The sequence below is a fragment of the Dermacentor variabilis genome, chromosome 4 (genome assembly GCF_050947875.1).
Source record: "Dermacentor variabilis isolate Ectoservices chromosome 4, ASM5094787v1, whole genome shotgun sequence".
Taxonomy (NCBI): domain Eukaryota; kingdom Metazoa; phylum Arthropoda; class Arachnida; order Ixodida; family Ixodidae; genus Dermacentor; species Dermacentor variabilis.
Window position 1 is genome coordinate 49,527,696 of NC_134571.1, and position 25,798 is coordinate 49,553,493.

Sequence of the window (25,798 nt, forward strand, 5' to 3'; positions counted from 1 at the left end):
CTCGCCATTAAAATAATCTCAATCGCACTCACAGTAACGCCGCAATCTGACTTGATATCTAATCTTTTTACGGGTGCAGTGGCCTTGGAATGTCTCCGACATATACTACCTGTGTTCTACGGCTTTTATCTGGCGAATCCATACGCCGCAACCCACAGAGTCACTAGCAACACTAGCAACACCCTTGTGTTACCCAATAGCGATAACACGGCTTCAAAGAAAAACAGAACTGAAGGTCGTAGCAGCTCCTCCTCACGTAGGATCAATAAACAGATAAGCTTATGGGTGGTGTCAGGAGGTCCGAAGAAAAGAACAATGGCATGTCCTAAGCGTCGCAGCCTTCCCATGCTAGAAGAACGTTTTGTGGTCATCGTATCTCGTTTTGCCTTACTCGCAGGCTAACGGAACCAAGAGACGCCATCCCCTGCCTTGTGCAACTCAAGGAGACTACAGACGACATTATGTGGGTGACGGCGACCTTTCTCGCTCTCGTATCGATGGCTGCAATTTGCCTGCTCCTGTAAGTTCGTCTACCACACCAACAAACGTAATACCTTCTGCCTGACTGTACCTCACATACCACCACGTTTTATTTAAGCTCCAACAGACGTTTTAACAATCTCAGAGAGGCAATAGCGCGATTAGGAATGCTCAGGTGCATCTAATTACAGGTCGCAATGTCGAGGTTGCTAATTAAAAACGATCACCAGTTATCTTTTCTAAATGGCTCGCTGTGAAATATAAGATTCAATTTTCGAAATTAAAGGTGATAACCAATGAAGCCATGACTGCTTATCATAAATGATACGAATAGCACCACTTTTGGTAAATCCATCTCAAAGGTCTGCTAAAAATGCATTGGCGTTCCAATTAAAGTCGCCCTTAAGTGCTAAAGAGACGCTTTTAGGACACTGTGAAGTTAAAGGCTAAGAAATATTGCAGCACTTAAAGATATATATATATAAAGACTGGTACTATCTGTAGAAATTCTGGTAAGCTGAAGCGTTCGGCTTCAATTTCGCCATATCAGCACTCGCAATAAAGTTAAAGATAAAAGGCAATTTAGGTAATCTTTCTTATTAGTTTCCTGTTCAGTGCGTGTTGCAGTGCAAGTAATGCCCGCCTCTTCATTGAATCTAGTTGAACCGACCGGTTTTCACTTTATTTTCGATGTAAATAAGAAAAGAAGTGTTCCAGATACAGGGTGTTTCAGCGAACTTTAGCCAGAGGTTAAAAATATGCCGATGCATTCTAAGATGTCGCGACCAAATGCATGTTGCTCATTTCTGTGTGAAGTGCGTTACGCTACTTTTTGTATTTTGCTTAATTAGAAAATAGTTCAAAATTAATTAACCAACTTATGAAGCAACGAAGACAGGAAAAAATTCCAAGCAGAAAGTTGCAGAGCGGTTTGCAAAACGTCCGATTAAACAATTTCTGGCTTTCTATGTATCAGGCATTAGTGATTTTCCCCTTATTGGCAGATGCCCACGAAATGCACAAAAATGGCGCGTAAAATGTCCGTTTGCGCGCCTTGATTTCAGCGCTCCCAAACGACGCGGGCACAAACGAACATAGCAATTAGGCGGGTGTGCGCCTGGTTATCGCTATCATGAACCGCCGCGAGGGAAGCACATCGGGGGCGCAAATAGCACATCCAACGCCCGCGTCACTGCCCTGACGCCTTTTAAGCGGCGGCACACCCTGCTAGGTGCTATGTTTGTTTGTGCTAAAAACGTTTGGAAGCGCTACAATCAAGACATGCAAGCGGGCTCGTCACGTGCTATTTTTTTTTTGTACTTTGCGGGCATCTGCAGTACGCGAAAAAGAAACACTAATACTGAATAGATAGAAAGACAGGAACTGTTTATTCGGATGTTTTGCAAAGCACTCTGCGACTTTCTAATTGGATTTTTTTTACCTAGCTTCGTTGCTTCAGAAGTTGTTTAATTACTCTGGACTAATTATCTAATTAAGCAAAATACAAAAAATAGCGGGACACCCTACAACAAAAGTGAGCAACGTGCATTTGGTCGCGTCGACTTAGAGTGCATCGGCATATTTTTAAACTCTGGCTAAAGTTAGCTGAAATGGCCTGTATATTAAGAAGGCACATCTGGTATAAGATGTGCAATGAACATCCTCGCAAATACCTGATAACATTCTGGCATGTACGCGTCAACTTGGCATTGCAGATAGAGCGTCATAATAATCTTAGGGGATTTAGATATTATTCGCAAGTCATTCAACTATACAGATGGATTAATGCGCAAGCACACGGACATTTCTTCAATCTGGCATGACTTCATTGAGAAAGAAAATTGTATGTTCTCTTATTATTTGTGTTCCGCGCTAGACAGCAACGTTTCTTTAGAGTAGTTAAGTGCTTTGCTTTCAAAACCATTTCTGTTTCATCTTGTAATTTATAGTGAATAAGTAGGTCTGGGGGGGATTCTAGACTCTAGAACACATCCTGTAGCAACACACATATACATGTGTCGTTAAACCTGACAGTATTTCGGAACAGCCGCCCCTGAAAGCGCCGTGTTGGCACCGCACGCAGACATTGGCTGGAATATTTTCTTTTATTCGTCCTCAAAAAGAATCCGGAAGAAAAAGCACAAGTACAGAGATCACTGAAATAGACCTCAAACCTATCACCAGAGTGCAAACGCTCCGCATACTAGAGGTTCACATGCAAGATAGTGGTCGTAATCACCACACTATAAACGCACTAAGACAAACTGCCTACAGCGTAGCTTGCGTGATCGGCAGAGTCACCAGTCGCAGGCACGACATGAAGGAAGAAGACCTACTTTGCTTGGCTCAGGTCCTTATCGTCAGCAAAGTCACTTACGCAACTCCTTACCTCAATCTAACATCAACAGAAAACGTCTAAATAAACGTATTACTACGGAAAGCGTACAAATAAGCCCTCGGCCTTCCTCCAGGCGCGGGAACAACGAAGTTTCTTTCCCTGGACATCCAGAACACCTTAGATGAACTAACTGAAATGCACCAACATGTGAAAATCACCCCTCTCAATCTGAATAGAACAGGCAGAAAAACTCTTCGGAGATTGCAATACCCGGTGACGCCAACCAATGGTCGACAAACACTCCTCAAGTGCCTACATCAACAAAGAACACGCACCCGCATTATCCATTCGGCAAAAGACATGCACAAGACAAATAAATAGAAAGAGGATAAGGGCCTCTCTCCACTGCTGGCTTGATAGATGCTGCAAAGTACCCGAATGGGGAGGGCATAGTAATCAGCGTGGCAGGACACATACTCGAGGAATTGGCATCCGCCTCCATTCGTACGCACAACGTCGCGGCAGCAGGAGAGGCCACCATTGCCCTCGCCCCCTCCCTAATAAGAGAGTATGAGTAAATATACATTCTTACAGATTGTCAATTAGCAATTGTCGAGCTTACGCCAACGGCCATCTGCATAAAGTAGCATGCGATATCATCAAGCACCTTATCGAAATACTCCGCACCACGATAATCTGGACACCGGCACACGAAGCTGTCAGTGGAAACCATCGTGCACATACGATATCTCAAGGTCACTGCAAGTGGGCACTGCGAGAGACGGCAGAGGACCCTATTCCACAAGCACTACGCACTTCCTATGACACTACCGCCTTTCTAGAAGAACGATGCAGCCACCACACCGATCCCTCACCAGCGCTGAAGGCACTGTCTTGAGGCAACTCCAGACCGACACCTATCCTCACTTCACGCTCCTCAATGCGATGTACCCCACCCTTTATCAAGCCGTTTGTCCTTTCCGTACAGAGCGAACTAGCCTATACCATACCACATGTACCAGCCAGGAAACCCTGATACTCTTCACCCCCAAGCTCAACACGCGGGCAGGGGGAGGGTGCTGACCAGATCGGAATTGTAGGAGCTGATCGCCAGAGCCGAAAGTGCTGCCTCCACCCCTGGGGCCCTGGACTATGGTCTCCGCCCACCACGGGGATTCGCCCATCTCCAAGCCGAATCAAATTGCAGTTTTCTTTTCTCTCTCTTTCTCTCCCTCTCTCTCTCTCTCTCTCTAGTGTGAAGCGCCATTACTATTTGTGCAAGAAATCTTTCCTCTAATTTGGGCTAAAGCATGAGCATTAAGAGCTACGGACTTTTTACAGCGCAGCTGTTAGCCTGTCGGTGGTTGGCATTTTTCGTGTCCGTCAGTGAACAAAAATTATGATCATGAGCAGTCACTCATACCATCCGCCTCCCCCCCCCCCCTTAGCAAGCAAAATTGGATTGGCTAATCCCCCTGACAATGCAGAGGTTACAAGCACTCAGTAAAGTGAAGCGAACAGTGCATACATTCCTTGGAATCACGCATACAATGTGCACTACAGCGTACGTTTCAAAAAGAACAAGCTCAAAACAACCATCTGTCATCATCAGCAATGACTGACATCCCCGTAAGCAAGCAGGAATGCAGTTGCTCATACACCCGTAAGCAAGCAAAAATGCAATGGATCATGCCTCCGTAAGACAGAGGCTACAAGTGCTCAACAAAGTGAAGCGAACGGTGCATACATTAGTTGAAACCACCCATACAACACTCAGAACAGGTTACGTTTCAATAAAAGACAAGCTCAAAACAAGCACTCGAGCCATCGATAAATCACTGCAAACCGCCCTCAGCAGCTGTTGTTGTGGTTTCGCAACAGCTTCGCTCAACATCCACTTTCGTCGGGCCCCGATGGTGAGTCACTTTTTACTAAAACGTTCTGAGTGATTAATGGTAATCGTTAGTATTCAGCAAGCGCAATGAGTTCAGCTAAATTATTTACATTGTTATCAGCCGAAAACCACTCAATTTCGCAATTATCGTTGTGCCCACGTGAAAAAACGAAGTGTAGAGCTTCATTACATTGAGAAGAGCATCAATAGAAACGCTGGCCTTAGCAAAAATTTTATATTCGTAGATTTAAGAACAAAGAATATGGACTTCCCACTGCGGTGATTCAGTGGCCATGGGATGTGCTGCGGCGCGTGCTTGACCGGTGACCTGGCAGCCGCCATTAATGCGGGGCGAAACGCAAAAAAATAAGGTAAAATAAAAGTTCGCGTTTTAAGGCTTAGGCGCGAGTAAACTATCCCGAAAAGGTCATAATTCAGAGCACTTTACTAGGGTGTTCCACGAGGCCTAAGTGTTGCTTTGCGGCGTTTCCGCCTACAAGTGATTAATTCAGGTGCTTCGGAGCCGAATGCCCCCTCCTTCAAGTGCGTGTTGCGTTCTTTCAGATGGCGGCGGCGTCACTTTTCCTACTTCGAAAAGCTTGGCATACCGGGCCCAAAGCCAAGCCTTATTTGGGGAAACATAGGAGAATACCAGTCAATGGTAACTCCGTCTGTAAAATGCGTTATAAACGTCTTGCTGGCCTTGCATGCAAACCAATGGTGCTGTGCAGATCGCGCGCTTTCCGCTGCATTCAAACGATATGTTTGTAAATTTCGAAGGAACCTTTCCGAGGTGTCCGGGAGTTTGCAGAAGTATAATAGACATAACAGTGTTTTCAGATTTATTGTCTTAATGTTCTTACATTGCACCGGAGGAGATAGAAAGGGGAAGTCGTTCTCCTCAATCTAGCGTGGATGTCTAGAAGCATATTCTGATTTCGGGGACTGATAAGCGCTGTTTGCAGTTACTGATTTAAGAGAATCAAGATTCACTGAAGTCTGACGCCATATTTTTTTTTCTTGCAGCCACACTATAAGGTCCTGGAGAAATGGTTCCGGCAGTATGGTGACGTGTTCGGGTATTGTGCACCTTATTGAATTTACTTTACCTGTTCTATTTTAAGGTAACAGTCATTTATTATGACCCAAAATGCCCCTTGCAGTGTGAACTCACTGTATTTACCCAAGTCAACGGCACGTACTGGCGAATTAATGATCGTTTGAAAGCGTCCTAGTCGCCAGCGGGACTCTTTTGCTCTACGGGACTCTAAATAAAGAGCTTCAGCAGAGCGCTTACAGTCCGATTCCCCCAGAGAGGTGCATGCTAGTAATTTGGACACAAGCGCCTTGCGGGAACGCTCGCGCGTGTGCGCACGTTACTCGTGCTAGCAGTGGAACGTACATCGCTTCCCTCGTTCCGTTATCGAGCTGATTGGGCGGAGCTTGAGGGCTCGTCAGCTTGGCTTCTTGGCTGATAGCTCATCGCTGGTGACTGAGCAAAGCGCCACTATCAAAAATGCCAACGCAGTTCCCCTCTCTGCCTCAGTGCTTGAAACCTTATTTCTTAAAACCTTTAACTTAAGCTGACAACACTCAATCAGTCGCTTAACTACCTAGACAATCTACTGCTTTTACGGCTACAGCTATGTTTTAGGGCAAATAATTAGTTATAATCCTCAAATAAACCAAAGAAGCGTCACCAAAAAGACAAAGAACAAAACACGACGTAATACAAAAAAGTGTTACGTGCCGACGTAAAGGTGCCAAAAGGCAGTTACTGAAAAGGAAGGAGCTGGTGAACACGTCACCGATGCTTGGGTGCGGTATTTCGGTTGGCCAAAAGAATTTGCGTGACCACGTTGTAACTTTTCTCTCCGCACACTTCTAGGTACTACAATGGTGACGTGCCGTTTGTGGCGCTGAAAGACCTTGACTTCGTCGAGTACGTCTGTGTCCGAAACTTCCAGAATTTCGTGGACCGTGGTGTGAGTTGCGAGAGTACTACTCCATATGATAATTTAGTGACTTGTCGCAGTGAATCATTCGTTCACTAAATGCTTAAGCAAGCGCCCACACGCACGCAGGCACAAATATTTATCCGCAATTTACTGTACGGGAGAACGAAATGCCGCTCATATGGCATTTTACTCGTATTAACCTTTTATTAACCGGACAGGCCGCCATTGGAATCTGAATCTGGCAACGTTTAACGTTAGAACGCTATCTAGTGAGGCGAGTCTAGCAGTGTTATTGGAGGAATTAGAGGGTAGTAAATGGGATATAATAGGGCTCAGTGAGGTTAGGAGGACAAAAGAAGCATATACAGTGCTAAAAAGCGGGCATGTACTGTGTTACCGGGGCTTAGCGGAGAGACGAGAACTAGGAGTCGGATTCCTGATTAATAAGGAAATAGCTGGTAACATACAGGAATTCTATAGCATTAACGAGAGGGTGGCAGGTCTTGTTGTGAAACTTAATAAGAGGTACAAATTGAAGGTGGTACAAGTCTATGCCCCTACATGCAGTCATGATGACCAGGAAGTCGAAAGCTTTTATGAAGACGTGGAATCGGCGATGGGTAAAGTCAAAACAAAATACACTATACTGATGGGCGACTTCAATGCCAGGGTAGGCAAGAAGCAGGCTGGAGACAAGTCAGTGGGGGAATATGGCATAGGCTCTAGGAATAGCAGAGGAGAATTATTAGTAGAGTTTGCAAAACAGAATAATATGCGGATAATGAACACCTTTTTCCGCAAGCGGGTTAGTCGAAAGTGGACGTGGAGGAGCCCGAATGGTGAGACTAGAAATGAAATCGACTTCATACTCTGCGCGAACCCTGGCATCATACAAGATGTAGACGTACTCGGCAAGGTACGCTGCAGTGACCATAGGATGGTAAGAACTCGAATTAGCCTAGACTTGAGGAGGGAACGGAAGAAACTGGTACACAAGAAGCCAATCAATGAGTTAGCGGTAAGAGGGAAACTAGAGGAATTCCGGATCAAGCTACAGAACAGGTATTCGGCTTTAACTCAGGAAGAGGACCTTAGTGTTGAAGCAATGAACGACTATCTCATGGGAACCATTAAGGAGTGCGCAATAGAAGTCGGCGGTAACTCCGTTAGACAGGAAACCAGTAAGCTATTGCAGGAGACGAAAGATCTGATCAAGAAACGCCAATGTATGAAAGCCTCTAACCCTACAGCTAGAATAGAACTGGCAGAACTTTCTAAGTTAATCAACAAGCGTAAGACAGCGGACATCAGGAACTATAATATGGATAGAATTGAACAGGCTCTCAGGAACGGAGGAAGCCTAAAAACAGTGAAGAAGAAACTAGGAATAGGCAAGAATCAGATGTGTGCGTTAAGAGACAAAGCCGGCAATATCGTTACTAATATGGATGAGATAGTTCAAGTGGCTGAGGAGTTCTATAGAGATTTATACAGTACCAGTGGCACCCACGACGATAGTGGAAGAGAGAATAGCCTAGAGGAATTCGAAATCCCACAGGTAACGCCAGAAGAAGTAAAGAAAGCCTTAGGAGCTATGCAAAGGGGGAAGGCAGCCGGGGAGGATCAGGTAACAGCAGATTTGTTGAAGGATGGTGGTCAGATTGTTCTAGAGAAACTGGCCACCCTGTATACGCAATGCCTCATAACCTCGAGCGTACCGGAATCTTGGAAGAACGCTAACATAATCCTAATCCATAAGAAAGGGGACGCCAAAGACTTGAAAAATTATAGACCGATCAGCTTACTGTCCGTTGCCTACAAAGTATTTACTAAGGTAATCGCAAATAGAATCAGGAACACCTTAGACTTCTGTCAACCAAAGGACCAGGCAGGATTCCGTAAAGGCTACTCAACAATAGACCATATTCACACTATCAATCAAGTGATACAGAAATGTGCAGAATATAACCAACCGTTATATATAGCTTTCATTGATTACGAGAAAGCGTTTGATTCAGTCGAAACCTCAGCAGTCATGGAGGCATTACGGAATCAGGGTGTAGATGAGCCATATGTAAAGATACTGGAAGATATCTATAGCGGCTCCACAGCCACCGTAGTCCTCCACAAAGAAAGCAACAAAATCTCTATAAAGAAAGGCGTCAGACAGGGAGACACGATATCTCCAATGCTATTCACAGCATGTTTACAGGAGGTATTCAGAGGCCTGGAGTGGGAAGAATTGGGGATAAAAGTTGATGGAGAATACCTTAGCAACTTGCGATTCGCTGATGATATTGCCTTGCTTAGTAACTCAGGAGACCAATTGCAATGCATGCTCACTGACCTGGAGAGGCAAAGCAGAAGGGTGGGTCTGAAAATTAATCTGCAGAAAACTAAAGTAATGTTTAACAGGCTCGGAAGAGAACAGCAGTTTACGATAGGTAGCGAAGCACTGGAAGGGGTAAGGGACTACATCTACTTAGGGCAGGTAGTGACCACGGATCCGGATCATGAGACTGAAATAACCAGAAGAATAAGAATGGGCTGGGGTGCGTTTGGCAGGCATTCTCAAATCATGAACAGCAGGTTGCCACTATCCCTCAAAAGGAAAGTGTATAACAGCTGTGTGTTACCAGTACTCACATATGGGGCAGAAACCTGGAGACTTACGAAAAGGGTTCTGCTGAAATTGAGTACGACGCAACGAGCTATGGAAAGAAGAATGATGGGTGTGACGTTAAGGGATAAGAAAAGAGCAGATTGGGTGAGGCAACAAACGCGGGTAAACGACATCTTAGTTGAAATCAAGAAAAAGAAATGGGCATGGGCCGGACATGTAATGAGGAGGGAAGATAACCGATGGTCACTAAGGGTTACGGACTGGATTCCAAGGGAAGGGATGCGTAGCAGGGGGCGGCAGAAAGTTAGGTGGGCGGATGACATTAAGACGTTTGCAGGGACAACATGGCCACAATTAGTACATGACCGGGGTAGTTGGAGAAGTATGGGAGAGGCCTTTGCCCTGCAGTGGGCGTAACTAGGCTGATGATGATGATGATGATGATGAACCTTTTGTTGTGTAGAAGTTTGTTTTTATCAGACAAAGAAGCATGTTTTTGAAGGTGATGAGAAGAAAACCTACAAGAACATCTTTTTAATAATAATAATAAAAATAATAATAATTTATTTTTAGCATGTAATATTTCATGTGATAACCAGACGTTAGAATGATATTCGAATGGTTCCCCGAGTTCGCGACGGAGCTGAAGAATCAAACTTTTGTTTCCTCTACCGAAAACTAGCATTTTAACTTCCGAACTTCTCATGCGCTCTTGACGGTTGCTCTTTTCTTTTTTAACATTGTCACCTACGTGTTATTGCGCTTTTATCATAGAAATAATCCGTCTTCCGAATCATTTATCCCCACCCTGATGCCTACCAACCTTCATAGCCTTCATTCAAGATGGTAGAATTTTCACGTCTGCAATTTGTAAATCACTCATTACCAAATAACTTGCTGCTTACAGTTGTGAAATTTTTGGGCCTAGGCACTCCTTTCTGTAACGCCTGATCGGTACTCAAAACAAGGGAATTGAAGTAAGATGAAATTGTATTGACATGGTGGGGGTGTATGTGCTGCGGAGGAACTCTTTTCCCCCCGATCGCATTCGTTTCTCCTCCTTTTCGCCAAGTGGCCGAGCCCCCTGTAGTTGGAGCACGGTTTTTTTGTCGGACCTACGACGAAGGACAAAAACAACGGAAGAATAGCAAATTGAATGAATCGTGACAAGATACGGTGCCACGAGCATCCAGTGCTGATATGAAGCTAGCAAAATAACCTAAGAGCACAGCTATCGCGTGCTTTTCCTCCGAAATTATCAGCAATGAGGTCGAAAATATATTCCACATTGACGACAAGAAGTGAAGACTCGTGCGAAGCAAAGATAAAACATTATAAAACGGTGTGTATTTGTGCTAATTATGATGTTACAAATATCACATCCAAAAACCTAATGGATCCTAATGAATCCTTAATGAATTCATGCAACCTGCCACGCGCCTTTGCAGCGCGAAAATAATCGGGCATGCCGTGGTGGTGGACAATTGTCACATGTTTTTCGAGAGTTCCTGAGCTTCGAGAAGCTGATTAAGAGGTCTGTCAAACGAGCAACCGTGAACTACCTTTCGATAAGGGAGTGCCAAACTTCTTAAAACAGCTCGACCTCAAGGAAGCTGTGACACACTTCACTTGGCCACAAACGAGATTTTAACAGAAGCCAACAAAGGCTTGTGTTAAGCTCTGTTTGGTTTTTAGGAATGGGCACAAAAATTTTTTACCTGATTACGTTTTTAACTATTTTAGCCGATGTTGCCGTTAGCTTCTCCAAACGAAATATAGAATCTCATCCCGAAAATTCGCAACGTCTCACTCACTAGGCGACGCCGACCAGCTTGCGCTTACCCGAGTTGCTGTGTGCCACGTAGTGCAGCTATTGATGTTTGGTTTTCTTGCTGTTTTTTCTTGACGGGGCCAAAGATGAAGCAAAACAAGTCAAACAATTCTCATTTTTTTAGTTACGTCTTGAGAACTCTGAGAACGAATGTACTCCCTTCAGTCATCACAATGAGATTGACGAACTTCCTTCTTCACGAGTTCCAATAATCACCCTCAGCGGAAAGGCGACTGTATGAGATTGACCGCATTTCCCTCATGGTAACAAAGGACGAGTCAAAAGGAGTTTACGGGGGGATGGAGTGACAAGTTTATAACGTGTTATTACCTTCCGATATGCTAACCCCCTTTTAGTTCAGTTACACTGTGACAGTGCGGAATAGGCTGTGTCGTCGGGTTCACTCCCCGGATCAGCGACAATGTGTATTCAAGAGCAAAAGCAAAGCTATATTAGTTTATGATTTTCGTGCTAATTGGTACGATACCATAGTTATGGGCAGCGTGAAAGTGACAGGGAGTCCGGTCGTTTCTGTGACACTGCGAATTTCGCAGTGCCTATAGCCATATTTTCTAAATAATAGGATGTATGCGATTGCTTCACTGCTTGTGCTTCTATACGGTTGGATGCCACTTTCCCGTTCGTTTATTTGCTACGTGTCGAGATGGGGAGGGGGGGGGGGACCCGTGGTTTGTTCTAGTACTGTTCGATCGAGAGAATTTAATTGCTACATTATATGGGGTGTTTGAATTACATGACGATGAGAAGATGATAAACAAACGCCAGATAATAAATAGGTGAGAACTAGGAATATGCAAACAAATCAAGCACAAGATTCTAGAAGTCCAAAATATAACAACGTAAGTATAACAGCGGGTTATTCAATATTCAACGTGGTTGCCGAGTTCGCGGGGGCACGCTGTCTGTAGGCGCACTGCGGGTCAATGCCGATATAAGGTGAGTACGGCTGATCAGGATCCGTTCAAAAAACAACTCACGTACGCCATACGATGCACGAGACCAAATCTGTGTAGGGCACACAGTGGGATCTGCGCGGGTGATTGCACCGAAATGGCCTCCTTGGCAGTGCAGCTTTTGCACCAATGATTATGTGAAATAATGTTCGGGCTTTTTGCCCAAATATATGCGCAGGAACGATGGCTTTCGTATGTTTCACGGTTTTTTTCACGCAGGTCATTATGGCCATGGACTCGAAGCATCCAATCTTGGGCCGATCCATAATGCACGAAAGTGCACCACGCTGGAAAAGCATCCGAAATTCTGTGGCCTACGGTTTCTCAACAACGAAGCTCAAGCTTGTAAGAACCGTCTTTTCTCGAAGCCTAAATTCAAGCAAGTTTTTCCATGCGAAACATATTTGGGCTCTATTGTTCCTACGATGAGCTGAATAATATGGTCGAATTCCAACCGACTAAGTAATGCGAGTCACCACAACTGTTTTATGCGCAATGAAACAATAAATCATGATATAAAACCTGAACATACAATGTGGGTTCGCAGACCACCTAATGGGTAGTGTAGCATATTCAGTACCTTATTCACTTTCTAAAATTTAGACTACAGCATTCTGGTACATGCCGCCGGATGCTTCGGCTTATAGAACACGCAATTTTGACTGTCGAATCCAATGCCAGTAAACGCCGCATTGTTATGCATATAAAAACATTAAATCATGACATAAAACCTATATGCACATATAATGCCGGCTCGTAGATGTTCCAAAGGAACACATACCTTATTACAGAATACCGCATAATAATAAACGGCTTCCTTGATTTTCTTAAATGACTTATATTTGGCCTGCCTCGTTCTTGAGGCACTAGGTATGTGCCCATGTCAGGCCCGTCCTCCAAACTGGATACGTACCACTGTGAGAAAAGGGGCACAGAATTCCTGAGTGTATTTAGATACACGTGGTGTGTACCTCTCATTGCGATACGTCCGTTGACAAGCATTGCGCTCGTCACACTTGCACGCATCCCACACACGATTGCTCGCCTTAGACAGACATGTTCACCCTTCTGGTGACGCTTTGCAGAGACTAAAACGATACTGGATAGGGCGCTATCTACGATATGCTTCGCATAACATCGATTCCCAGAGTGCATGTGATCTGCTCTATAGATTTAGTTGTAGTACAACTTGCATGGTTTTCTTATATACCCGGACGAAATATACCCGGACGGAGCACGGAATCCGAGAAAAAAAATCTTAATTTTAGAGCAGTTTGTAATCGTAGCCAGAAAAACAATATCTTGCTGGCATTCACAGATACCTACGTTTCCTCACTTCAGGTTACAAAAGGAGGTCTTTGAACTATAAAGCAGGCTGGATATCAGAATACCATGTTATCAGGAATACGAGAGGCAGCGAAAGAAGTGAGCGTTTTGTGAGACTCAGCAGTCCGTAAGCCTATGCTCCCACAGCACCTAAAATATTTCATGTAGCCAGCCAACAAATCATTCGTGACCCACCTGACCGAAAACATGTTTTTCGGTAAGCTTGTCTTCTTTTTAAAAGAAGCGAAATACGAACGCTTCAATGCTCTTTGAGTTCGGAATTTTGAGAAGCGGTCGTTAAAAGAGATAATCGCCTCCTTTGTTTTTTAGCTTCTTTTATTGAGCACGAACATACATCAAGAAAGTGGGCTGCAACATATGGTAATCAAAGCACAGTTATACTGAACGTGATTGAAGAAAGAGAGAGAGAGAATGATACATGAAAGGCAGGGAGGTTAACCAGGACTGAGCCCTGTTGGCGACCCTACATTGGGGGAAAGGGGAGGGAAAGATTAGGAAAAGAACAGAAAGTCTACTGGGGATAGTCGACGCGGCTGAAGCTTATTCTAAGTTTCGAGCACGGTTGAAATACACACAAAATCAGTTCTTAGGATCGATTCGTTTGTGGCGTTTAACATCCCAAAGCATCACTAAGGGAAATGAGAGGTATCGTTGGGTGGGGCTATGAATTATTTTTTTGACCGCATGACATTTTTTCATGGGCTCGAACGTTTTCGGACTTCGCGCACTGCGAAATGCAGCTGCCACGACCAGGAACCGAACCCGCGACATCGTGGTCAACACCATGACGCCATAGACAGTGAGCTACCGCGGAGGGCAATTTTGTTCCTTTACGGGTTACGAAGTAGTATAACGTACGCAGAAGAAATGGTCGCCGAGGTAGTCGTCTTTTTCTCTTTCCGTGCCAGTGGCGGCGAACGAAGTGCTTCTCTCTAATACGCAGCTTTTTACTTCCACAACGCCCTACAGATGATGCCCAGCATTAAGGAAAAAGTGGACACGTTTTTGAAGTTATTGGACGAGCACGCCGATTCGGGCGAAGAAGTGAACGTGTTGTCGAAATACGAGGAGCTCTCGATGGAGTGCGTCACCCGAAGTCTGTTCGGGCTCGACGAGCACTTCCTTGGAAAGCCAGATCACCCTCTCATAGTCGTCGCCAAAGCAGCATTCAGGGGCCTTATGACGGGATGCTTACACGTGATTGCCCGTAAGTGAACTTTTTTTTTTGTTGCTTGTTTTGCCAAGTTCCTTTGATTGTCGTGGTACAGCATATTTGTCTTGTAACGAATGCACCGAAAGATTAGGTGGAACGCCAATAGACGGGAATTCGAATTAATTTTACCACGTGGGATTTTTTACGTACACGAAAATCTAAGCAGTAGACGAGCGTTCTCACATTTTGCTCCCATCAGAATGTTGTCGCCGTAGCCAGGATCGAACCCGCGACCTCGCGCTCAGCAGCGAACGCCATAGCCGCTAAGCTACCGCACAGGGTTAGCACTACTCAGCCTACAGAAAAGGAAATTAGGCCACATTTAGTACAGAGGTGATACCATTTACGAGAACCTTCGTGACTGTGGGTTTTATTTTTTCTTCCCCAATGGAAGGAACTGGCTAAAGCGAGCGACACACACGATTGTGCGCAACGTCAATGAAGGGGAAAATGAGGCTAAAGAATGTGAGCAAATGCGTGGCCCGTTGGAAGCTTTGTTTAGTGTAAAACATTCATGCTATCCTTGCGTTTGTTTCAGAGAGCACGACGACGTTCGGCACTCTTATGAAGCCTTTCTACTTGCTCGCGTATGCTGCTGGAGAATTCACCTTTCAGACGCTATCGGATGAAACGGGAAAACTGGTGAACCTCAGAAGAAACAACCCTGCGGTAATGCCTACCTGTTGCAGGAAATGATGACCTTTCCTAATTAACTGACCACTAGTATTCAGATCTCGGAGAAAGTCTTGAAATCATTGCGGCAGCGCCGCCGCTTGTTGGTTGTGCGGTAACGGTTGTTGGAAGCCGATTTCTTGTCCTCAGAGGTGTTCTTTCCGAGCAGACCCCGTTCCGACTTCGCTCACTCGAAGGTGGGCAACACTGCTTCGAATTAAACCAACTGTTTCCGCGGCGGTAAAGGCCTGCGTGAAACGGCATGGTCGATATAAGATGCGAAGGTATATATATATATATATATATATAGATATATATATATACCTTCGCATATAATACGGCCGTTCAGGAAACCACACGAGTCACCCCGTTTGAACTTGTATTCGGCCGAGCAGTAACCACAACTTTGGATGCTATGTTGCCGTTAGATGAAGAAAACCATAACTCATCTGACCTAGATGATTTCTTGCAACGAGCCGAGGAGGTACGACAGATGGCCAGGTGCCGAATACGCCGCCAACAACGCATCGACTCCATCCGGTACAACCAGCGCCGTAGTGAAGCTCATTACCAGCCCGGTGACAACGTGTGGGTATGGACCCCAGTGCGACGCCGTGGACTGTCTGAAAAGTTTCTGTGCTTATTTACGGCTAATATTTTGCATATCGCAAGCGGCAGCACAAGAGAAACCCAAACCAAGGGGGCGTCGTAGTCCCCACGACGCCTCTTCCATGTCATTTGCATCTGAGGAATTCACCAAAACTCGTCGTTTTGGTGAATTTCATCGTTTTGAGTCCGATGAAAATATTTATTAGACTCTCTTATTGTGAGTGAGGCCTCGTAGCGGCGACTGAGTAAAACATGACTCTGCTAACAGAAAAAATCATAGTTATTCTGAATCTCCCAAACTGTGGCATTCAAAAGAGCATGGCAAAGAGAAACATTTCTCGCAGTTATGACTCTGAGTGTTTCGTTGGCGAAACGTACGTAATAGCTACGCCGATTAATAATTGTATGCAAATACAAAACGAGCAATGAAATGCACGCTCATGTGGACTCACAAACGCGCACATTATTGGTTTGATGTGAAACATCAATACATACATTTATATGATATGACAGCAGTGTTATGTCGGCAATTACCCGTCGTCAACGATAACAATCCTCGCTTGGGCGTTGGATACCCTTTTTAAGGCGAAAGCCTTAAGTGCCTCATACCACCGATGGCCTTGAAAAAAACGCGTGGTCCGGTCCATTGGTACAAAAACTATCATAATCAGCAATTGCTCATGCCTTCTTAAGCAAACAAAAATGCAGTGGCTCATACCCCCGTAAGGCTGAGGCTACAAGCGCAAAGCAAAGTGTGGCGGACAGTGCATACATTCATTGAAATCACCTATACAACAGACAGAACAGCATACGTTTCACTACCCTGCTGAGACGATGCAACGCAACGTCGAAGACAAACGTCGTTGGGGTGAGTGTGACCCCGCTATACGACCGCACGAAGCCGCAGCTAAGTGTCGAAAACGAGGCGAAGAAGCCGAACTGCGAAAGCAGCAAACGCGACGATGCGAGACGGCCATGTAGACAGCAGGCCAAAGCTCACCGACAACGGCTTGCCACAAGTTTACTTCACACTGCGGCTCGTTATATCTTTTAACAAGTCTGACCGCAGCGGTCGTATAACTTAATGCATTACCAAGTGTGGAGCAGGATTTCGCCTTGACGCGTTACAGTAGGGTACTATGCTGGCGAACTTCTTTTCTCAGACATATTTTGTCATGAGTCAGAGAATGAGTTATAAGTATAAGTATAAATAAGTAATCTAGAAGGATAAAATAAGTAATCTAGGCTTAAGTAAACAGATGCACGACCTTTACGCGGAACGAAGGTCACACCGAGTTAGACGAAAGTATTGCCACGAAAGCGTATTGCCAAGATAGTATGACCAAAATTAGGATATGCCAGCTCTTATTGTGACCCAACTGGCATTATATCTATTTCTGGTCTCGTGTTCGACTTACTGAGGCCACAATTGTTACACACAGATTCTATATTGCGAGAAATTGACATCTATTTGCCCAAACGCCATCAAAGCACGACTAAAAGAGGATACTACAAAGAAAGCTATGTAAGGTCGAACATTTCTCGGTACGGTGCTTTCATTGTAGCTATATGGCTATTTGAAAATTAATTCAGTATTATACCAGGTCTTTCTTTTAGCTGCTCCAAGTTTCAAAAAATAAATATTTCTGTGACAGCACGATTCTAACTCTTGAGCTAAATTACTGGATAAGGCGGCCAGTACTTCTACGAGAAATCAAAATACCTAATTGGCTAATTAACATACTTACGGTAATAAGCTTTTAAATTAATTACATTACAGCACATACTTCAATGCAAAAATTTTAGCCAATCAGTTCGCAAGGCGTATCCACTTGGAACTAATTCTTAGGACTGTATGAGTTTAGAGAAATTAATTTACCATGTATTCCATGAACTGCATTGGCGTTCCAGTTACTTCTGTGTTTTGATGCGGAAAGCAGTGTTCTTTTTTAAGGTAAGCGGAACAGCACATTTTGACCGCAAGCTTGGCGGCACATATCTTGAAAAAGGTCAAATTTTTAATTTTGCCCCAAGTCGACATGCCTTGTAAACTGAATAGCTACGATTCGTACATGGAAATATGCGCCACAAGTTAATTAATTAGAATGTCTTTAGGGTAATTAGGTTAACCTCTCAGTTAAGCATACCAATTTCCCGTAGAAGTAATGGCTGCCTCACCGAGTAATTAGTTCAGGCATTAGAATTGTGTGGTCTGCATAGGCAATTTTTAAAAATTTGGCGCAGCTAAAAAAAGAAAGAAGAAAAACACCCTCTTTAGCGCTATACTTTCCTCTTCCTTTTTTGTTTGGTTACAATGTCACGTCTCGGATTGCTTTATGACGATACTAGTTATGTTAAACAATTCCGCCATGTGTGTTACATTTCTTTTACATATTTTAAGAATTATGCTCTCCTTGCTATGTTGTCTCCGCCAATATTTGGAGCGCTTATGATAAATAAATGAAATAAAAATATGATGATACCTAAAGGCTTGATTTGTTGTTATAAGATGCTCACAGGGATGTTTTCGTTTCTCGAAAGTAGTACAGAAGAAAAGACATGCTGCAAAATCTTCTTGACGCGGAGTACACTGACGACCCGACAGGCCTCTCAAGCACAGCTTCGCCAAATGGTGATTTTCATTCCTCTTCGCTTCCCATTGTTAATACTAATACTAATACTAATAATAAGTCACCAACAGCTTGTTCAATCGACCTCTGTGCGCGCAGCAGCTTTTGCTAATCCGTTCAACTTATATTAGGGGCCGCTGAAAGCGTGGCGTGTTAGCCGGCAGTCACGTGGCATTTCTTAAAATTTCGCTCACTTTAAAGTAAGACTAGACAAAAATTAAACAGGGCAGTTAGCTTAGCGTAGGTGAAATAATGCGATGTTCCTGAACAAGCCCTGCAACATCTGTATTGAAGATCCTTCGCGATATGGCTCAGAACAATACTGCGGCAAATAGAGACGCGTAGCCCCTATGTTTACTTTTTTATTACTTGGCCCAAGTTAGCTGAAACACCTTGTATAAGCGGTTGTCCATTGTCGCATGCGTTGTAGATCCAAAAGCACATACTAGCAGCTAATTGGATGGTTATTGAAAGATAAGGTTTTTGGGACACTGATTCCAATGACATGTTATTCATTTCTTCATGCGCAGGTAATTCCAAGACACGGCCGCTGACTGTGCAAGAAGTGGTTGTGAATGCTGCTACATTATTCGTTGCAGGGTAGCGATAACTGTTTTGTGTATTGTCATCCTCCTTGCGCTTTCCGCGCGTTTTTGATAAAGTTCGGTTTACATTAGTCTGCGTTTTTCTTGTATGTAAGAATACCGCGAACTGTTTTGTTTTTCATGTATTTCACGCGTAATTCTTTTGGTCACCACATTTACTCTACAAAAAATTACGAAACCTTAGCAGCGGATTCTGCTCATTTTTCTTAGATTACGTACGTACTGTCACGTACTTCACCTTCATGCAATTTAGTCGACCAACTGATAACGTATATCAATTCATTTCTGGAGGCACGTTTCTTTTATGAGAAGAAAGTCCTCCTACAGAAAAAAACAAATAAGAACGCAGCATAAGATTTCTTTGTCTGCTCCTTGAAAGAACACATTTGCTTCATGAATACAGTTTTAGATTTTCTTCTTACTACTGTACCTTACTGTTAATGTTATTCGCCATAGAATTTATGCATGTTTTGCAAGGTGGCGTTAGTGGCGTGAAAATTCTTTCAGGTTTGAAACAATGGCTTCAGCTCTAAGCTACGTGACGTTTGCATTGGCAAAGCACCCGAAAATTCAGGCGAAAGTCAGGAAGGAAGCTGCCGACGCTATCTCAGCTTCGGTGAGTGATATCGTCATTATTTTGAGCTTTTGTGGCTACTCGATCAAACTGTTAAAAAACGTGGCATGTGTTAAAGTAGCCCGTTGGTAAGTTGAAGGATGGTGGACAGATTGTTCTAGAGAAACTGGCCACCCTGTATACGCAATGCCTCATGACCTCGAGCGTACCGGAATCTTGGAAGAACGCTAACATAATCCTAATCCATAAGAAAGGGGACGCCAAAGACTTGAAAAATTATAGACCGATCAGCTTACTGTCCGTTGCCTACAAAGTATTTACTAAGGTAATTGCAAATAGAATCAGGAACACCTTAGACTTCTGTCAACCAAAGGACCAGGCAGGATTCCGTAAAGGCTACTCAACAATAGACCATATTCACACTATCAATCAAGTGATAGAGAAATGTGCAGAATATAACCAACCCTTATATATAGCTTTCATTGATTACGAGAAAGCGTTTGATTCAGTCGAAACCTCAGCAGTCATGGAGGCATTACGGAATCAGGGTGTAGATGAGCCATATGTAAAAATACTGGAAGATATCTATAGCGGCTCCACAGCCACCGTAGTCCTCCATAAAGCAAGCAACGAAATCCCAATGAAGAAAGGCGTCAGGCAGGGAGATACGATAGCTCCAATGCTTTTCACAGCGTGTTTACAGGAGGTATTCAGAGACCTGGATTGGGAAGAATTAGGGATAAGAGTAAATGGAGAATACCTTAGTAACTTGCGATTCGCTGATGATATTGCCTTGCTTAGTAACTCAGGGGACCAATTGCAATGCATGCTCACTGACCTGGAGAGGCAAAGCAGAAGAGTGGGTCTAAAAATTAATCTGCAGAAAACTAAAGTAATGCTTAACAGTCTCGGTAGAGAACAGCAATTTACAATAGGCAGCGAGGCACTGGAAGTCGTAAGGGAATACATCTACTTAGGGCAGGTAGTGACGGCGGATCCGGATCATGAGACGGAAATAATCAGAAGAATAAAAATGGGCTGGGGTGCGTTTGGCAGGCATTCCCAAATCATGAACAGCAGGTTGCCATTATCCCTCAAGAGAAAAGTATATAATAGCTGTGTCTTACCAGTACTCACCTACGGGGCAGAAACCTGGAGGCTTACGAAAAGGGTTGTACTCAAATTGAGGACGACACAACGAGCTATGGAAAGAAGAATGATAGGTGTAACGTTAAGGGATAAGAAAAGAGCAGATTGGGTGAGGGAACAAACGCGAGTTAATGACATCTTAGTTGAAATCAAGAAAAAGAAATGGGCATGGGCAGGACATGTAATGAGGAGGGAAGATAACCGATGGTCATTAAGGGTTACGGACTGGATCCCAAGGGAAGGGAAGCGTAGCAGGGGGCGGCAGAAAGTTAGGTGGGCGGATGAGATTAAGAAGTTTGCAGGGATGGCATGGCCACAATTAGTACATGACCAGGGTTGTTGGACAAGCATGGGAGAGGCCTTTGCCCTGCAGTGGGCGCAACCAGGCTGATGATGATGATGATGATGATGAAGTTCTTTGCTACACAGCGAAATCTATCACTTAATTTTGCTAAAAACTGCATAAGACAGGCGCTGACGATGAAGTGATTGTCAATTGCTTTCTACTCTCGGCTATTTACTTGCAATTTATAATTTTTAATTGCAATCGCTCGTGAAACATGTTGTCCGAAGCACCTTGTGTGTCATATGTACCTCCGAGATGTGTGATGACGCAAATTTTGCATATTATACTTGCAATGCGAATTCATACTGAACAAGCGTGTTCACTCTTGCTAGTGTCATCTTGTCTGAAGTCTCTCTTGTGTCATATATTCCTAACCACGAGGAAAGCAAATGAACAAAATTGCGAAAAAAAGACGCAAATGCGTCCAAAGAAATCCCACACGCACGAGCCGCCATTCACCGAGTGCATGATAGACAGCCCCAAAATACATCGTCACTGTAAATGCAGAGGTCTAGCACAAGTTGGTAAACGTGAGCTTCAAGCGACACCTGGTGAGCAGGAGACCTATTTTCGCTGTCGTAAGTCCTTCAAGTGACGTTTCATACACAGGGGCTGTAACTTTTCTTTTTCTTAATGTTAGTGTATGCAGCTTTCAGCGCATAAATGTGTCTTGTAAACAATCCAAATACCATAACTTGATAATATCTTCTGCCTGTAGGGGTCACTGGATTACGAGGTCGTAACGAGAAGACTGAAGTATCTAAGTCAAGTAATCGATGAAGCGTTGCGCCGGTATCCACCGGCTCCGACGTGCGTATGCAATTCGCTTTTATCCTTGTTGTCAATGCAGTTGTAACAATTGCGAAGTCAATGCGGGCTTGATCGAAGCTGCTACACGGGAATCTGCTATTGAGTTGGGCCTTTACAACTATGCATTTAATGATAAGAGCATTTAATGATAAGAGTTACAGTTCTCCGCTGTCCATTCGCTTTCGCAATACGAAGAGTTACAAGAGCGCGGGCCAAGACGTAGTGACAGGTTCTGGCATTACAACATTGGCTTTTGAACACTTACCGAAGGCTATACGTACCTGTTCGGCTCACGCTTTTGTGTGGCAGTCCTTTGGAAGGCGGTGTTGTTAATTACGCCTGCCTCACCTCAGTTGCGTCAGGTCTTAGAATAACCAGCGTGTTGTCTTTTGTGAGCTGTATGTTTCAGATAAGAAATGCGGCTCCAGTTCTGTGAGCATTATACGCGGGGATCCTAAGAGCACCAAATTTAACCCATTATGCGCTTCAGGTCCATCACGAGGCAAGCGAAAGAGGACTTCGTCTACAAAGATACCAAATTCAAAGCAGGAACGTGCTTCATGATTCCACAGTATCACCTTCACATGGAACCGCGTTTCTGGCCCAATCCTGAAGAATTTAATCCCGAAAGGTAAGCATGCAACGCTAACAGTTTTTCCGCAGTGCCGGTGATAGCAAGGTGAAATTGTTGATTGGCTGATGGGGTTTGATGGGCCAAAGTAACACGGGGTATATGAGAGATGCCATAGCGAGGAGCTCCGAATTCAACAGCCTGGTGTTCTTTAACATGCATTTACATTTAGGTATATAGGAGCGTTTTTAATGTGATAGCATTATAGGCGGGCTCCACACATTTGCTAGGTACCCGTCTGATGAAAAATGTCGGACGATCCCGACGCCAGTGTAGTCTAACAAAGAGTCTTAAAGCGCTAGCTGACACGAGAAAAAAATGCGAGAAACTGGCACGTGGCGCATGGGTCAGGCTTTTCAAAGAGTGACCGTGGCACGCGAAAAGCATGCACAGAGCAGTGGGCCGCCATACGTGACGGAAGTTCGGTCACGCATTTCTTTACAGTATTATAGGCCGATTTCACCCACTTTGGAGGTAACTAACATAAAGCTAGCACGAAATCGAAGGTTTGTAAGATACACAATTTGCAGAAACCTCTTCTTGATAAATAACGGGGTTTTGAAAATGGCGCGAGCGCGCACACACACACACACACGCGCACGCGCACGCACACGCACACGATACACGGCAGCGGTAGGCTACCAACGCCTGTGTTTATATTCTTTCAACTGAAGCGCCCTCATCGCTTTTCCCAAGGACTTGGTCACGTGCGGCCGGAACCCGACCTAAGAAAGCGGATTCACATGCGCGCCCGTGGCGCCGGAGGCTCAGTACTCCTCAGCACGCCTTTTCCATAATTTCAGCACAGCTCCGAGTGAACGAAGCGGTGACAGCTTCTAGACAGGTCTCGCTTTCCAGATTCTCTCCGGAGAACTTGTCGGCGCAGAAAAAGTGCGCGCACGTGCCCTTCGGAATCGGACCACGCAACTGCGTCGGCAGGAGGATGGCGCTCCTCCAGCTGAAGTACGCCGTGGCCAGGCTTGTTCTGAAGTATCGATTAGAGCTGGGCGCTTCGCAAGAGGTGAGAAGCACGATTGAAGTACTAGTGGTGGGTAGAGTTGCTTCCGCTCTACCTACGTCGATTGCACTGCACTGGGAAAGAACGAATAAATTCTGTTGTCGCTGTCTTGAGGCCCTTATTTCGGGCCTCCAAATATTAAAAAAAGGAATCGTCAAATTCGCGAAAAAATTGAAGCACTAAGTTCTCAATTGAACGACTCCGCACAGAAAACAGATCACACTACTGTAAAATGCACCCCTTGGAGAATCTAAAGCAGACAAATCTAACACATTAGTTTAGAGTTTTCTTATTGGTAATGTTGACTTTGTGTACGTTTCTTTTATAGAAGTCTATTCAGGAGAATTTTCTGCATAAATTATATATCATTTCATCAGGCGCAAATCTTGTTTGCTTTTGTTGCTTTAATATATGTTTCCCGAATTGCAGTGTATACATAGCAGGGAAAAAAAGAGTGCACTGCACACTATGATTAGTTTAGCCAACACAACCGGAAAGCTCCCGCCTACTCTGCAAACAGGCCTTCGAATGCCTTTGTGTTTGCCGAGCTCTCTCGCGGGTGGGAAGCCCCTTTCACGCAAAGATATCGACGTGTTTCGCAAGCCATTTGGCAGCGCTTAGCAAGTTGTCAAAAGACTTCACAAGTACCTTGCACATGCAAAGCCTTTCTTTTTTTTTTCTGCACAGTCGGACCTTATTCCTAGTAGATCACCTTCACGGGGTATCAATTTCACTATGTGTTAATTGGCTAAGCCAATGACTGAAGTAATACCTTTAGCTCCGATGATGCGTCGAGCTGGGCCTCACGTCACAAAGAAAGTGAATGAAAGCATTTCCGAAAGTTATCGACCAAGAGTACGGGTCATCTCTCTGCTATATATTCACTAACCCAAATTCAGGAGGTTGCATCTGTTTGGCTTACTTAGGTCAAATTCAAATTTTTCGTTTCAGGGTACCATGGATATAGAGGAATATTGCTTTCTCTCTGCGCCCACCACAGGCCCATGGATTGTGTTCCACAGGTTGTAACGCACTGCACCGACAAAACTTTTAAGCGTTGTTAAGGTCATCTATACCCGGTGCCAGTTTATTATAAACCCAGTTGACAAACCTGTGTGCACGTACGGACCACTTTGAAGATTGGCCGGTGTGATGGTAATCTCGTGTATCGTTGTCGAGTCTCCAATTGGCCGATTATGCTATACGAACGTCCAAGAACAGCGAACCACGCTTGCACCAAACCTCACCGCTAATTAGGCTCTTCTTTGAGCAAAACCAGCTCTGTAACTACTACAATACTGCAAATCCACACGGAAACAATAAATAAGGGCGCTAGTGTGGCTTGAGCATGTCGGACGCAGGTTCCCATTGCACCCCAGTTGGCTCTGCGTTTTTAATTAATAAAAAAAAATCAGTGACACAATGCCTTTGTAGCGCCCACCGACGTCGCTGCGCGCGGAGACTGAAGGTCCGCGCTCTCGGTCGGTGCGCTGCAAAAGATGACGGAAATGAAGCTGGGGGGTGCTTGCCCACGGCTCAACCATGGCACGCGCTAGTCGGTATCTAAGAGCCTGCTACGCTGATCCTCTGGTTCTAGCGCTTCGCTGAAACCACTCGGTTCCCGACACATTAAATACAGGGTGTTTAAGCGAATACTTTCAAAAATCTTTGAAAGTTGCCTGTGGCATATATCACAATTCTGGTTGATGAGCTGGTCTACTCTAAGCGGCGGACAATACTAGCAAAAGTTGAGATGCAAAATCGACGAATTAACAAAGAGTCACTAATTAGGTTCATAACTAATTACATTATGACCCATATTGGTATTTAGAAATTACAGCCGTGGAGCTCACTTGGAACGAATTTTCAAGATGACACCAGTTTCTAGATATAGATTACCAAACTTTGCGGAGAAACGAATTGGCGTTTTCAGTTAATTTGTCAATAAAACGTCGTTTCACACACTGAAGCACACAAGTGACTGGAACGCCAATGCATTTCCCCGCAAAGTTCGCGAATTTATATCTCGAAACTGGGGCCCTATAACGTAAAACTATTCCAATATGTTTCTATTCCAATTTCCTGACGTCAAATTT

General features: G+C 44.4%; 1 protein-coding gene across 1 annotated transcript; it reads left to right on the plus strand.

The window, feature by feature from the left end:
* The first annotated feature begins 369 nt into the window (after positions 1–369).
* LOC142577750 (cytochrome P450 6B1-like) lies at positions 370–25,384 on the plus strand. Its single transcript, XM_075687204.1, has 14 exons — positions 370–520; positions 5,277–5,373; positions 5,739–5,791; positions 6,601–6,697; positions 12,318–12,443; positions 14,415–14,652; positions 15,197–15,327; positions 18,484–18,571; positions 19,100–19,169; positions 19,682–19,790; positions 21,962–22,053; positions 22,544–22,684; positions 23,543–23,705; positions 24,654–25,384. The coding sequence occupies exons 1-14, from the start codon at positions 462–464 to the stop codon at positions 24,729–24,731; spliced, it is 1,542 nt and encodes a 513-aa protein (XP_075543319.1). The 5' UTR covers positions 370–461; the 3' UTR covers positions 24,732–25,384.
* Positions 25,385–25,798: the final 414 nt, after the last annotated feature.